Source organism: Abrus precatorius, unplaced genomic scaffold, assembly GCF_003935025.1.
Source record: "Abrus precatorius isolate BTA unplaced genomic scaffold, Abrus_2018 Scaffold8, whole genome shotgun sequence".
NCBI lineage: Eukaryota > Viridiplantae > Streptophyta > Magnoliopsida > Fabales > Fabaceae > Abrus > Abrus precatorius.
In genome coordinates, this window is record NW_020874428.1 from 1,673,010 (window position 1) to 1,688,531 (window position 15,522).

At 33.9% G+C, this 15,522-nt stretch overlaps 2 protein-coding genes across 8 annotated transcripts; both read right to left on the minus strand.

Annotated features, from left to right (window-relative positions):
- Window positions 1–1,421: 1,421 nt before the first annotated feature.
- Window positions 1,422–9,001, minus strand: LOC113846384 (E3 ubiquitin-protein ligase At1g63170-like). Of its 3 annotated transcripts, XM_027474566.1 has the most exons (6): window positions 8,720–9,001; window positions 8,481–8,535; window positions 7,479–8,115; window positions 6,133–6,258; window positions 5,767–6,049; window positions 1,422–2,368 (listed from the first exon to the last, which is right to left on the minus strand). In XM_027474566.1, the coding sequence occupies exons 3-6, from the start codon at window positions 8,087–8,089 to the stop codon at window positions 2,147–2,149; spliced, it is 1,242 nt and encodes a 413-aa protein (XP_027330367.1). In that variant the 5' UTR covers window positions 8,090–8,115; window positions 8,481–8,535; window positions 8,720–9,001; the 3' UTR covers window positions 1,422–2,146. The 3 variants fall into 3 exon arrangements, with proteins under 3 accessions (XP_027330367.1, XP_027330368.1, XP_027330366.1); XM_027474567.1 differs by lacking the exon at window positions 8,481–8,535 and having other exon boundaries at window positions 1,599–2,368; window positions 8,720–8,992; XM_027474565.1 differs by lacking the exon at window positions 8,720–9,001 and having other exon boundaries at window positions 1,599–2,368; window positions 8,486–8,641.
- Window positions 9,002–9,689: 688 nt separating this feature from the next.
- On the minus strand, window positions 9,690–15,384 carry LOC113846371 (nicotinamide/nicotinic acid mononucleotide adenylyltransferase-like). Of its 5 annotated transcripts, none has more exons than XM_027474546.1 (11): window positions 15,092–15,384; window positions 14,853–14,907; window positions 13,327–13,406; window positions 13,151–13,221; window positions 12,231–12,316; window positions 11,824–11,907; window positions 11,544–11,628; window positions 10,959–11,038; window positions 10,533–10,634; window positions 10,090–10,148; window positions 9,690–9,964 (listed from the first exon to the last, which is right to left on the minus strand). In XM_027474546.1, exons 3-11 carry the CDS (start codon window positions 13,401–13,403, stop codon window positions 9,862–9,864), a joined length of 747 nt encoding a protein of 248 aa, XP_027330347.1. In that variant the 5' UTR covers window positions 13,404–13,406; window positions 14,853–14,907; window positions 15,092–15,384; the 3' UTR covers window positions 9,690–9,861. The 5 variants fall into 5 exon arrangements, with proteins under 5 accessions (XP_027330347.1, XP_027330349.1, XP_027330345.1 ...); XM_027474548.1 differs by having other exon boundaries at window positions 9,699–9,964; window positions 10,090–10,135; window positions 15,092–15,382; XM_027474544.1 differs by having other exon boundaries at window positions 9,777–9,964; window positions 13,151–13,224; window positions 15,092–15,364.
- Window positions 15,385–15,522: the final 138 nt, after the last annotated feature.

The window sequence follows — 15,522 nt, forward strand, 5'->3', positions numbered from 1 at the left end:
TGTCAAAATACCAATGCTCCATATACCAAACCTAATCAAACACTTTTCAATTAACTTCTTTATCCATGTTTGTCTAAACAAATATAAGGACTATTACTCATTTAACCTTATCAAGCTATCGATAAAATAGTTCTGATTCATTTAACATTGTATTTAAGCTATGCAAAGCCTTAGTACAATATTATAATTAGTGATAGAGATATTACAAACCTAAACAGTAATTCTCATAAAATGTAATTCTTACTTAAATAGTTAAAAAAACTATAGGATCGAACCTCTAAAAGTACTCTCGTATGCTAGCCTTTATTATTGATACTACAACTAGATTATATGCAAACAAGTTGACAATAAGAATATTATAGAATATCAAAATTGAGTGGGAGCGTTTGCCCCCACATTACTAAACATGGTTTAATTTGTACTATTGACACATTATAAATTCATGGTGTATTTTTTTTCTCCTAATATTATAGCATGTAATTCTTAATGTGAATAACTAAAATCGGATAACATTATAATATTTTTTTTGTTAAAAAACTAGGAATACTATTTTTGAACCCTCCTTTTTATGATACAATAAAAGAGTTTTTTAATGTTTTAAAATTTAAATTTCAAAAGTGATTTATAAATCACTTGTAGAATATAAATTTATTAAGAGTTTAATATATTTTAAAAAAATTATAATCACTTCCGAAACTTAATCTTTAAAAGAAATTTACTACACCAAAAATTAAACTTCAGAAAATTATTTATAGTCAGTTTTGAAATGTAATTTTAACAATTTAAAATTAATTCCCCCCCCCCCCCAAAAAAAAAAATAGAAATTTCCTAAATTTAACATATAACTGAAGCCAAATTATGTAATCATAAATGTCATATTTCAAACCAATATTTTAGGCAAGTAGTGTAATTTTTTTTAGATAAATTTTAATATTTTAATTTATACGTTTTTATTTTTATTTTAAAAGAATCAAATTACATTACCGTAAGTTACACTTATTCTTACACCATTAATAACTTAATATAAAAAATAATTTTAATCAATTCAACTGTTAAATTTTAATTATATAAAATATGATAATTAAAAGGTCTTTATTTTCATAAATTTTAAAAATATGTTTAATTAATGTGTATGTATCAAATAATTTTAAATTAATTTCAAATTATACATATAATTTTTGTAATTAAAACTTTTAGTTTAATAGTTAGTTTTAAAATTAAATTATCTAATAAGAATAAATATAACACCATCCTTACTATTGCAGTTCACTCCGCACTGGCAGCAAAACAGCTGCAAAGTAAAATGTTGCGTATTCTTTCGTAAAATATCTTAAATATGGATTTAATTGTCATCAACTCACCGATCTTTTTTCAATAGCCAGTTTAAAAATTCAGCTTCAATTATTACTACGTCAAATGTCGAACAATTTTAAATACCATTGGATTAAATAATAAAATGTTTTATACTCGAATGTTTCAAGATTAACACTGAACATAAATGAAGGCCAAAATAGAATAAACTAGTAAGATACCTATAAATAATACTCCTGAAAAGAAAAAAAATAGCAACTAAACACATTTACAAAGACATGATAATTGCCGACTAATGAAGATGGCACTAACTTCATTTTAAATATATTCCTCTGAACCATTTACATGAAACCATGCGTTTTAATTCCCATTGTCAATACCATAAAGCTTATGGCCATGATGAGCCTCCCTTGAACAATCAGCTGCATCCATCACAAATAGACTACAAAAGGCAATGCCTCGTATCGGCCAACTTACAGTTCCGACAAGAAAAAAAAACTTATCAACAAAAATGGAATAGAAAGGATGGACTCAACCAAACATCCTTCCAAGGAAAGAGTGGATTGCATAGAAAAAGCTTTACAAAATTACAAGTGTGGATATGTATAAAAGGAGCTTTGGATTATTTCCTTTTCCTCAAGATGAGTATCATGTTACGAGAGAGAAAAACAAAGTTTATTGTATCACCCACTACTTCCAGCGGGGTCCAGCAGTTTTATAAATAGGTGATTTGTTCTTTCTCTCTCTCTCTCTTAACTCGCCAGAGGAGATTATCCACTTCTCAGTTCTTAAGGAAAATGAGAGGATCCAAATTGTGTATTTGTATATAACCAGATTAAACTGAGGTATTCGTGAGGCCATTCTCAACCCGTTGTTGGCTGGCATCCTCTCCCGAGACCAATCCTGTTAAGCTCTCACCAACCTCACTCTTGCAAAGAGGGCATAATGCATTTATCTTTAACCATTTATCAACGCAGTCTTTGTGGAAAAGATGCGAACAAGGCAATTCTCTCAGTTCATCATTATTTTCATACTTAGCCAGGCAGATGCAGCAAACCTGCAGACAACAACACAAAGTACCAACATTCCCAATCATAACCAGCAGACAGACTCAGAAAACAATCGACGTCTTGGTTACAACGAGAAAGGCATGTACAGGGTCTTTTAACACTATCTATGACATTCAGTAGCATAAATTAAATATTAGTCAAATTCAACACCAATACATCAAACCAAACTTCTTTTACCTGATGGCATGGAAGCATTCTACAAATGAAATTTTTAAGATACTACGGTTAAAAGGTTTCTTAGACATAGCAGCTATCCATTCTCCTCAAGCAACAAAAAATTAGTTAATACAGACATACAAACTATAACCAAACAAGCAATGTCAGGATGTTATGAATTTGAGTAATGACGTACATCCTACCCTAAGAGTTGGTTAAACTATATTATATATTCCCCTCTATTTTGAAAAATTACACCCCCCCCCCCCCCCCAAAAAAAAAAAGAGATTAATTTCAGCTATACGTTTAGTCACTTTTAACGTGAATGAGTCTCTTAGGGGTAATTTTTTCCTATAACAGCATCATCAATGGCTAATTTGAACCCCTACTATCACCTTTTGTACTTTCACAAGATAAAAGTAAGATGAAGATCCAAAGCCAATGGTTATGGTGTTCACAATTTCATTATCATCTGAAGTCTCTAGTTAACAATTTTCAAGGAGAGAGAGAAAATGTCTTTGAAAAGCTCGTTCATAACTGGATCAGAAAATATGATGAAAAAAGTATGGAATTTTATTGAGAGCTTGTCAGGATCTGATTTGGTTCCTAAAGGGAGTTACTGAAAATTACAGACTTGCAGTACAAGTATCTCTCAATTCCTGGATTAGAGAACCCTGGCCCCACTACCAATTTACAATCTGTCATACCCTATAGTCCTCTCCCACCTTTTTATTCTGTTATTTTCCCTCTTATTCCCAACTACTTCAGTTGGATGTTGCATTTTCCCTCCCCAACTCAGTAAGGGGCTTTATGAATAACACCCCCCCCCCCTCTCTTTCATGACCACCACCAAAAAGAGTTTCATATCGTCCTTATGAAGGTTACAAGGAAAATGCTCCTGCCACAAAGGACTCCCAAAACCCAGGTATTCACAAAATCTTGTATATTTTACAATCAGATGAGCACCGTCACAATACCAGAAGTGTTAAGTCTGGGAGTTAGGAACTCGGCTGATTGAACTTGTAACTTCCACTCCTTAGTCAACATTGAAGGCAAAAGTAGGGAAACATGAGGTTACAGCAGTACAACACCTTTCAGAGAGAAACTTAGAACCGCAAGAGAATTTTACAGTGATCAGGCTATGTAGGTGATAGACAACAGGCCCTACGAATTTCAACTCTCACTCATCATCCCTCTTGGCATGGGACTTAAGTCTGAAAGGTTGCATCTTAAGATAAACTCAATGACCTTCCTATATTTATCAGCTTGGGTTCAAATTGGATCCTGAGCCTGAAGCAAATTAGATTTCAACTCCTCCAACAGCTCTTCACTTTCACTGTGGGTGAATTGTAGTATCTTTAAGTAACAGAGGATGAATCCTGTCGATATAGGGGTTTTAAAGGAGCAACTTTGATAGATCTGCGATAATGGGCACTGTACAAAAATTCATCCCTGTTCACAACTTCAATCTGGCCGTTGAACTGTGGATGATAAACTGAACTTAAGCCTGGTTCCAGCAAGACAAAACAGCTCAATTCAAAAGTTACTGAGGAAGAGTTTATCTTATTGCAAAAACAGGGAAGGCTATCAGGCCTGAACTCCATGTAGACAATATACCTCTTTAAGGAAGATTTCAGCAACATCCTTGGCAGAAAATGGATGTGTTGTCATGAGGTATAATAAATGAGGGTATTTCATTAATTAGTCCACCTCCACTATGTTGTGTCTTCCCATTTGATTTGGGGAACCCTTCAATTCAATCCATGGAGATATTTGATCACATCTTTGTGGGCATTAGTAATGGCTGCAAGAGGTGATAAGGTTTGAGAGTTGTTCTTTTGAAAATGTCACACACTGCCACAAACTGTTTATGATCCTCTCAGTGCGTTCCCATTCAATCCCATGAAGTACATGGACAGCTGCAATGTCTTAGAATCCATTTCCTCTTGTTCCTCCAGCATCTCTTCATTTTCCCCTTCTTTCCTCTCTTGCATCAACATTATATGGAAGTGCATATTTTAAAATCATCTTAGAGTCCATTTCCTCTTGTTCCTCCAGCATCTCTTCATTTGCCCCTTCTTTCCTCTCTTGCATCTCTCTTGCATCAACATTATATGGAAGTGCATATTTTAAAATCATGGTCTGGGCAGATCTCTTGTCACGCTGTTTAAACCTTCAAATCACTGCATCCCAAAAGTCCATCCATGTTGGGTTCTGCGAGTAGAGATTCCACCATCAGAACCACCACTACAAGGCTCTTCCCTCCACAACCTCCATCCTAGCCTGCACTCTCACTAATAGCCACCCCATGAGGTCAAAATATTGACCAACCCAATTGACCATCCTCATGCGTCATCTCTCAATAACAATGCAATTTTGAATTTCCTCCATCACTTTTTGCTCCTTCCAGTCCTTGTGCCCCCTTCTACCATGCAACCTTCTCTTGATGAGTTCACCCAATTCCCCCACCTTTAGGTTTCTGGCTTTCTGCAATAATCTTTCAAAAATCTCTTCCAATTTTGGAAGACATATTTCTTGCACTTCCCAATCTCTCCCATCCTGTTATCAATCTTCATCCAATTGTTTCATCAAGCTTTTTAAAGCCTCTTTCCACATAAAGAATGGAATTTTCTTGCAATTTTCTCAAGGATCTAAATTTTGATCCGACAGAGTAGACCAGAGTCTGGTGAGAATTACAGGAGCTACCCTTCCCTCCTTCAATTATAATTGGTCACGCCATGAACTCCTCTCCCGCCTTCTTTCAATTCTTATTTCCAATCTTATTGCAATTTTCTCTTGTTCCAGGATCTACAATTTGAGTCCTGGCGAGAATTACGAAAGCCACCCCCACCCCCCCCAAAAAAAATCTGTCATGACATGCACTCCTCTCCCACCCGGTGGGATAAGGCTTGGTGGTTGTTACTTGCCTCCTCCCAACTACTACAATTAGAGATTCCTAACCACTTGGCTGTCACTAGCAGAAACTAACTCATACTTTATTTTTATCTCATCACGTATAATCCACCTAAGACATTCATTTTAAAACAGACTAAAGTATGGTACATTTTAATCTCTTACGGAAGGGGAATGTTATTTTTCAAATTTGAAGAGGGGAGGGGGAAGGGGGGGGGGGAGTGTAATTTATGCATTTCCCAAAGCAGGTAGCATAATTTACCCTATAAAGTTTTAGTGAAGTATCCTAAATATGTAAAGATCAGATGGTACTTACTGCATCTTCTCCAGAAATCACACGCTCTTTTTCAGTTCCTGCAGCAACAATTCCACCTTCAGCAGCTATGTTACCTTCACCATTTCTTTTATTTTTCTTCGTCTTGAACTTGTAAGTTGGCAGAGCATTAATGGATTCAGAGGTTGCCCCCCTGTTTTGTGACAAATCCTCTCTAACCCCAAGGATGGAAATTAAACAAGGAAGACAACAGCAGATTGTTGAACAGAGAATGAAGGGCATAGCATAGCCAATACAACTAAATGCAAGAAACACTATACATAACCTGCCAAGTGAAGTGAAGCAAATATAATTTAGAGCCTCTAAAAAAACAGAAGATTAGACCCACAAGTGAATGAAAGGCTATACCTGTACAAGTTAGGAGCTTCATCAGCAGACGAATGTCCCCCAAAGATCCATACATTTCCAACAACAAACCATACAGCAAAAAAGCAATCTAAGGATATTTTGAAGTATTCCACTAGTGTTTTCATTCTGCAGTGCAAGAGTGGACAAGGGCTTAGCAGCGTCAAAAGATACTTACAAATTTCAATGTTATTGGAAATTATAACCATGTAAAATATGCTAAAATTTCATAATGAATAAACAGTGAAATTAGAGTGAGTGGGGGAACATGGTAACAAGCGATGGAGAGGCAAAATAACATGTAGATATTACAATAGGATGTTTCCTTCATATCAGTTTTCAAAACGCAACCTTAGCTTCTTCAATATCTATTACAGGCAAGATCAATTTCAATATTTTTATCCGGTAATCAGTATCACACCTTCATTACAAAATAGAGTAAAAAAGGCTAACATTGATAACTTAAGTATTCTTGACAAAACGTGACCTCAATTACACATAGAAAGAAAAGAGAGAAAAAACTTAGCATGCATTAATTATAAGTTAGCCACAACTTTTCAGTTATGGATTATGCCCACCACACCTTGTATTATGCAGGAAGCATGATGTCTTTATATATGCTTAAAAGAACATTTATATACGTGTGAATATGTCAGCATGTATGATGTACCATACAAACTTTGTACAGTTGTATATATGAATGCATATTAACTTAATATAACTACAAAGATCTAAAAGCAATTTTGATACAACTGTATTCACAATAATGAGGAGCAAACTTCAAACTTCTAAATGCACCACAAGCAGTGATACAATGCAAAACAATGTCTACATGACCTTATTTTTTATCGAGTGTTATCAGCACATTTAAGGATATTGAAGAATGATTTTACATTAATATATGTTTTACATCCAAACTGAGACAATGATCATTGTGAAAGTCAAAGCAATAGTTCAAAGTAATCCATCATTTTCATTGTTTGGTTGGCTTTAAAGGGATGCAACACAAGAAAAAAGACAGATGCCTAGCAATAGCACTTTGTAATACTTTTTAGTTACTTTGGTTTGGTTACTGGAAGAGCAAGGGAAGGATACAGTGTCCAAACCAAATCCCTTCCAAGGCTAAAAACCAGAATTTGATAACTAAAATGTTCAAATTTCTTAATGTGTTCTAAGCTCAATTTATATCTAGGCTATGAAACCAGTTTTCAATAATAGAAAAGAGGACTAAAGAAATATTAAGCTCTATGATGAATTCACAACAGAACTTTCATCGATTCATGCTAAAGAAGAAAGGTGTCATTCAAACATTGTTAAAAGTAATTAAAAAATGGTAACTAACTCACTACCTTCTGTTCATCAACACTGAAGCTTGAATACTTCTGGAGGACACAGTAATAGGATGACCATCTTCTCCTCCATTAGTTCTGGAACTGGAAAGAAGTGTCCCTGAAGGATCATTAATCCGAGGAGATGTTTGCCGCGATAGAGATGAATCTTGCTCTCGCATATGGTTATGATGATAATACCGCCAATAAAGCAGAGGGAGGGTAGCAGCACATCCAGAAGCATAACCTACGATCCATTGAAACAACGGGGTACGTGGATGCTCATGCCTTGACAAAGACAAAACAACTATAGATGCAACAATCTGGCCCACTAAGAGGACCAGCTCAATAGATATCCATAACCCTGAATGCACAGGACTCCTATTCCGACGAGTATCCCCCCGTCTTATAAATGAAGAATTCCTACTATTTGTTCCATTAGATACACTGGAGGTAGAAACCGAAGGCTGAGAAAGAGGCATCCGCACTCCACTTATTCTTTCTTCATGCTGTGCAGCATCTACACCACTAAAATGTCTATCGTGAGGTGAGGCAGATGAGGTGGAAGCATCTGCACTACCAGCTATTTCTATAACATGCTGACTGCCATTGAAGCTCCCCAGCCGCTCCATCAACAACGGCAAAGTGTCGTTCGGACCTTCAAGACACAGTTCTAATGAGAGAACATCCAACTAAATTCACCACCCACACAACTTACTACCAACTAATCATAGAAGAACCCAGGCTAAAAACACACTCAAGACACATACATTTACACCACCTCTAAATAAAAATTGACAGAAAACAAATGCTTCTCCTTGCACCAGCAAATCGGAACGTGGCAAAATCAGTTACGTCCATTGCAATTCTGTTACGAAGCACATTTATTTCCAAAACAATTCACAGTTCCAATCTTCCACTACATATACTTACATAAACAATAACAATTTACATTTAAATTATAAACACTTGTTAAGCACATAATGCAATTCGGTTACTAGCAAAACGAGAAAGGAAAAATACCAAAACTAATTCCCGCACGTGACTCAATTATTCATGAAACGACACCGATTAAAACCTGCAGAACATGAAAATAAATTTAACCACCGTTTCACAGCGATGAAAACCTAAAACACTAAAATAAAGTAAAATTGAATACGAGGTTTCTTTCAACGAAATAACAGTGCGATATGGAGTCATCACGTGCGCGCGTCTATAGGAAATTTCAGCGATGAGTAGAGGGAAATTGGGAAGGGAAGTACCTGAGAGAAAACCGCGTTAAGAGGGTGCTTTGAGTGTATGAATCGACGAAACGGCAATTAAAAGGAGAGTTGACTCGAAGCGAAGGCAAAGCAGAGAGAAAACGACAACGCGGAATCAGATAAAGAAACGCATCGAGAGGTACAGAGAGAGGGGAGAAGGGAAAGAAACGACAGAGGAAAGAGGAAACGGCGCCGTATGGGGTTTGAGGGACGGTGACGGAGAGAAAGAGGAACGGTGTCACAATCACAAGGCTGTCATGCACATCTCCGTTTGCTTCCCCCCCCCCCCCCCCCTTTTTTATTCTTCCAAAACCCATAAAAGTAACAAGTTTTTTTAATTTCAATTTCATATTTATTATTTAAAAATTATGATAATTACTATAATGATTTACATTTCAAAATATTCATTGCTATTAATAAGTTTTATAATGCCATTATTGCAAGCTTTCCGTATGACTATTTTTATTTAAATTAACATTCATTAATGGACTTTTGAAATATGAGTAATTAACATTAGTTACTTCACCATATATTAATCTTCCTTCTTTCACATTCTTTCTCTGCTTTAGTGAATTGTTTACAACACTAAAGCTCCACAAACATAGCTAATAGATTTTATTATTTATTAGAGAAACAAGATCTTCAAAATTAAAAACAAAGTTACTCTTAATAAGTATTTTATAATATTAAATTAGAGAAATAAGATCTTCAAAATTGAAAATAATTTTTAAAATTTGAAAAATAAAAAAATAAATACAAGATAAGTTAAATAAAAAATATATAAATCTTAATATATTCTCATTTTTTTATTGTCTGAAAAAATATTGTCATTTATGTGCTTGTATATGCAACTATTGACAGAAGATAACAAAATTCAAATATCCAATTAAGATAAATATTAGTATCGTACTGGTATTTTGATTATTCATTTGAGAATGGATGTAATTAGGTTAAAGCAAGCAAATTTAACAATACTCAAAAAAATATTTGATATTAGCTTTATTGATTTTTCAATGTTTACTTATCTGCAAATCTACAACTCAATATTCAATTGTTTATTGAAAATAGGCTCAGTTAATAATTTATGGGGATTGCAGAGACCCAAACTGAATCATACAGAATGTCATGAACAACAATAGTAATCATTTATCGTCTAAGTTCAAGTATAATTTTTGTTGTCTGATATAGTCAATCACTTCATCCGCAGTAAGGTACTTTATTGATAACCCTCTTGCAATGCAATCCCTGAAATTAGTGAAAAATACAATAAGAAAATTGAACAATGCCTCCTTTTTCCTTTTAATATTATGGTGCTTTTAGAAAATAAAAATTATTGTTTTAACAAGTAAACAAGGTTGTAGTATTATTACCTTACTCTCGTTGAGCTAATTTGATTTGGTACAAGTTCATCCACAACTTTGATATTATCCTAAAAAATTGTTGTGGCAAATTTATATTTATATATGCATAAAAGCTGACAAGCAAAGCAATTCAATCCAAACCTCATTATTGTTCAATAAATAACACATATCAAAATGCTAAGACAAAATTTGATTCCAGAAATCTTTATTTCATTACTAATCAGTTATCAATTTTAAGCATTCAATATGAAATTCATATGTCGACTAAACATCATTATGCATTTGCAAATGGGACATCACAAAAATTATTTCTATCAATCGGCCTATAATTTGACCTTAATACAGTCAAATACAAATACATGAATAGACATATTTAAAAATATCCAAAATACGTAAGCAACATTTCATTAGATGCATATAGGTAACTAGGACAAGTTTGAAAGGTGCATTACCTGATTTTCATTCAAAATTTCATCTTTAGATATAGTCTTCTCAACATCTTGTCCTTCTCTGCGAATGCAGACTACTCCATAATCCTTGCATATAGTCATAACCTAAAGTACAATAACAAAATTATAGTTCATTGTGTCCACCTATGACAAATCAGTACTCAGCATTATATATATATCTATACTCCATATATGCTTGTATTTATGTGGGACAAAATTATATCACTTGATATACAAACTTGTCAATTCTGAAATCAATCTGAATCCTCTGACTTTGAATCCCATGACCATTGAATGTTGATTTATAAAATATATTATGTGGCTTAAATTGACAGGGTCGTGTTCCAATAATCTTCAAGTAACTCAATGTGAAGCTAATCTATGATAAACAATATTAGATTTTTCTATTTATACTAAATGAATAGGTACCTGGTCACGAATCCAGAATCCAGGAATGCCAAAAGAATGAAAGAGATCAGAACCACAGAGAAGCATGACTTTCAGGGATTCTACATTAATCAATACAAAAGCAAGTGATCATATTAGTTTTACTATAACATTGTCACATATATAGAACGAAACCATGGCCTGGCATAATTTTTTTTTTTTCAATGAAAGGAACTATTAAAGCTTTTTTTACAGTTTACACTAGGTCACATTTACAAAAAAATGAATATATAGCATAAATCACTTCTAAAGACTTTAGTACCATACAAAACCTGATTGCCCGGTCAATACGTATCAATATTACAAATAGCACTAAGAAATTCCTCAAAACACTCGAGTCAATTGAGCACCTAAAGTACTAGAGGGAGGTTAACATGTCCAAACAGTAAAATCTATATATTAATCATTTCAATCTCAAAGTATTCCTAAAACTTAATCCGTAGCACCATGCCACCACATATTTTTCAGAAGTTCATCAACAGTAGGGGTTGGGGGAAGAGAGCAATCTAAGATGGTAATTAGATTAATGTGTTTTCAATTAATTGAAGACAGATTTATTGAGCCTACCTTTAGATACCAACCCAGTCTCACTAATAGAATTGTGAACTCTGGAGAGAATAGTTAAAGTGCGTTGATATGTGATCTGATTTGCCTGTAGGAGTTTATATCCAGATAAAATGCAAAATATTAAGAAATCAGGTTAGTCAGACTCTTGTATTTCTTGCATTACTCATGATAATGATATCATACCATGGTCTCTCAAATTCAATTCTTTGAATAATAAAGCTTTTTACATGCATTAGGAATAGATAGACATGCAATCTAGGAGCTAAAAAGAGTAGTTTACCTCCCATGGATCAACCATTATAAAATCTGAACTTTTGCAAGCTAAATGACATAATTGTAGTCGATGCTCAGCACACATTAGGCCCTATATCAAAGTACAAGCGAAATGCAATTAGACCAATATAATAGTATTACTTAACACAAGCTAGAAAATACAAATGATAATTGCATGAAGAACATCTAAAGATTTAATCTCTTTGTTGAAAGGAAAAAATTAATCAAACGAGTGTTTTAAACCTCAAATAGATTGCTCACCGACTCATAATAACTTCCCTGTTACCCATATGCCAAGTAGATGTTTTCCCCTATTCAATCATTTATTTTGCTTACAAGTTTTACAGATGCACATGAATGGATATAATAAATGAAGGATCTTTTATCCCCTTGCTTGACAATTCAACAATGTACCTTTTTCTTGTATGCATCATTTACAGGTGACATGTAGCCTCCAATTACGCAGTATCCTTCTGAATTCAACACATCTCTTGCAAGCTCTAGAAGGGTAACATCCATAATTAAAAAAAAAAACAGTTGAGCAAAAGATAAATTATATTAAAAATCACATTGCACATAATTCAAGAAATTAAGTTAAAGAAAATCAGGAAATTAGTATTTGAAGTGAATTTGAAGAAATATTCTAAATATAACTTTTACCATCATTTAGAAAGTAGAAATTTGGAGATAGAGATCATGACTAACAAATAACAATATAGGAAGATGCATAGGTATGAATTGCTCCCATGCAAAACCAATGCTTTTTAACATCTTTGTAAAGCTTAGAATTTCAATAACAAAACAAAGCCCAACACACACACATTAATCTTGGTGCTGGTAGACATAAAAGCCAATATTAGTATAACTTTACCAACAGTTTTCATATGTTTGATCACAAAATGCCAACTCAGCAGATTCTGTACTTTTATATTCTCATCATAGGGAGTTCTACATATTTCTATCCTTAAAACTACTGTAAATAGTAAAGTGATTATCATGTCATGAATCATTGGCTACCACACTATTAAGAAACCACCACACTTTTTTCTCACCAAATACAGATTTATCTGAAATTTTAATATTTTGTTGTCCTTAATTCTTCTAAAAAAAATAAAAATCAAGCTGTTCAATGATAAATTCATTCAAGAACGAATCTACATTGGAGATATTTCTTCTTTGTTCAAGAGTGGAAGGAGTTAAAATTATTCAGATTTTAGTTTAATAAGCACCCAAACAATATTCATGTCAAACACTAGTGGAACAACAATTTTCACTAATGCAAACATGGGGAAGCATAAACAAAGGAAAGAATGTGAGCTCTCAACACAACTCACCAAACATGCGCAAATGCATGAAAGTAGGTGGATTAAAGCTTCCAGTTGCAACCAGAATCACATATACCTTGCTGCTATTTTTTACAGAGAGAGAAAGACTGTCATAATTTATAATATGGTCAACAGAAACTCAACCACAGAATTAACCAAAATCAATAAATAGTAAAGGAACATACCTTCTTGTGTTTTTAGGGGAAGGTTCGTTACTAATCAAATTTAAAGCTAATTTATCCAATGGCAATGGAGCATCCATAACCTGAAACCATTACAATTAATACCAAATGAATTAAAATAATAGAGAAGGATCTATATCTGCTTTCAATCAACGAAAAAAGTCCATACAAAAATATCAGAGAACATGGGGGCCTCTGAAGTCTGAGCCTAGCAGTGTTGTTGGCTAACAAATATTACAAGTACAATTGAAGAAAAAGAAAGAAAGAAAAAGAAAGAAAGAAAAAGTTGGAAACTCTAATGAAATATTTCTTTTTTTGCCTACAAACACTAATGAGAATTGCCCACTACTCTGATGCATGGCTGTGGATGCTCCTAGAACAAGCAACAACACCACCCTTCTCACAGACTTTTTCTCTCTCTCTTTCAACATTGTTATCACTTTTGAGACTTTGGAAAATGATAATAAAATTTTGAACTCCCAAACCATTGGCTTTGGAACTTCATCTTAATTTCATCTTATGAAGTCCAAAAGTTTATAGTAGAGGTTCAAGTTAGCCATTAATGATGCTGAGCAATGGGAAAAAATTGCCCCTAAGAGACTCGTTGACATTAAAATAGACGTGTAGCTCATATTAATATCTTTAAGAAGGGGAGTGTAATTTTTCAAAATCGTGGGTAGTGTAAAATAGTTTAAGCATCTCTTAGGAGAGAATGCAATTTACCCAACTTCATAGCATCTTGACATTGCTTTTCTAGCTACACAATGCACAATTACATAAAAGATTTTCTTAGTATAGAAGTGTTTATATCTTATCAAACTTCTGTCTTTTTGGACTATGGAGGACATAGTTTGTATGTCTATATAAACTCGTTATTTTGTTGCTTTAGGAGAATGTATAGCTTCTGTGTCCAAGAAACATTTTAGCTATAGTACTTTAAAATTTTATTTGTACATGTAGCATCCATGCCATCAGGTAAAAGAAGTTTGATTTGATGTGTTGGTATTGAATAAGACTATTATTTAATTTATGCTACTGAATGTCACAGTGTTAGAAGACTGTAGTTTGTAGGATGCCTTTCTCATAGAGTTTAATATTTTTATAGTCCTCTTTACTATTATTCAAAACTGGTTTCAGAGCCTAGGATATAATCAGAAATTTTCAATTGTCCTTAGGATATATTAAGAAATTTGAACATTTTAGTTCTCAAATTCTAGCTTTCAGCCTTTAAAGGGCTTGGACATTATTTCCTTCCATTGCTCTTCCAGTAACCAAAAATAAGTAATTAAAAACTACTATCCGTATTTCTATTTATTTGTGCAGAGAGAGAAAATTCATCAAACTCTACCACCAACACAATTTACAAACAAGGAATCAAATAAGAACACCTTTATTTCCAAAACAATTCACAGTTCCAATCTTCCACTACATATACTTACATAAACAATAACAATTTACATTTAAATTATAAACACTTGTTAAGCACATAATGCAATTCGGTTACTAGCAAAACGAGAAAGGAAAAATACCAAAACTAATTCCCGCACGTGACTCAATTATTCATGAAACGACACCGATTAAAACCTGCAGAACATGAAAATAAATTTAACCACCGTTTCACAGCGATGAAAACCTAAAACACTAAAATAAAGTAAAATTGAATACGAGGTTTCTTTCAACGAAATAACAGTGCGATATGGAGTCATCACGTGCGCGCGTCTATAGGAAATTTCAGCGATGAGTAGAGGGAAATTGGGAAGGGAAGTACCTGAGAGAAAACCGCGTGAAGAGGGTGCTTTGAGTGTATGAATCGACGAAACGGCAATTAAAAGGAGCGTTGACTCGAAGCGAAGGCAAAGCAGAGAGAAAACGACAACGCGGAATCAGATAAAGAAACGCATCGAGAGGTACAGAGAGAGGGGAGAAGGGAAAGAAACGACAGAGGAAAGAGGAAACGGCGCCGTATGGGGTTTGAGGGACGGTGACGGAGAGAAAGAGGAACGGTGTCACAATCACAAGGCTGTCATGCACATCTCCGTTTGCTTCCCCCCCCCCCCCCCCCCCTTTTTTATTCTTCCAAAACCCATAAAAGTAACAAGTTTTTTTAATTTCAATTTCATATTTATTATTTAAAAATTATGATAATTACTATAATGATTTACATTTCAAAATATTCATTGCTATTAATAAGTTTTATAA

Excerpts from the sequence above, each read along its gene's own strand:
- LOC113846384 (XM_027474566.1), bottom strand. The coding sequence starts at position 8,089 with ATGGAGCGGCTGGGGAGCTTCAATGGCAGTCAGCATGTTATAGAAATA. Across the intron at positions 6,259-7,478 it reads TCAGTGTTGATGAACAGAAG|AATGAAAACACTAGTGGAAT; the intron begins GTAGTGAGTTAG and ends CTTGCACTGCAG. Across the intron at positions 6,050-6,132 it reads GAAGCTCCTAACTTGTACAG|GTTATGTATAGTGTTTCTTG; the intron begins GTATAGCCTTTC and ends TTCACTTGGCAG.
- LOC113846371 (XM_027474544.1), bottom strand. The coding sequence starts at position 13,403 with ATGGATGCTCCATTGCCATTGGATAAATTAGCTTTAAATTTGATTAGT. Across the intron at positions 13,225-13,326 it reads TCCCCTAAAAACACAAGAAG|CAGCAAGGTATATGTGATTC; the intron begins GTATGTTCCTTT and ends TGTAAAAAATAG. Across the intron at positions 11,908-12,230 it reads ATGATGCATACAAGAAAAAG|GGCCTAATGTGTGCTGAGCA; the intron begins GTACATTGTTGA and ends ACTTTGATATAG.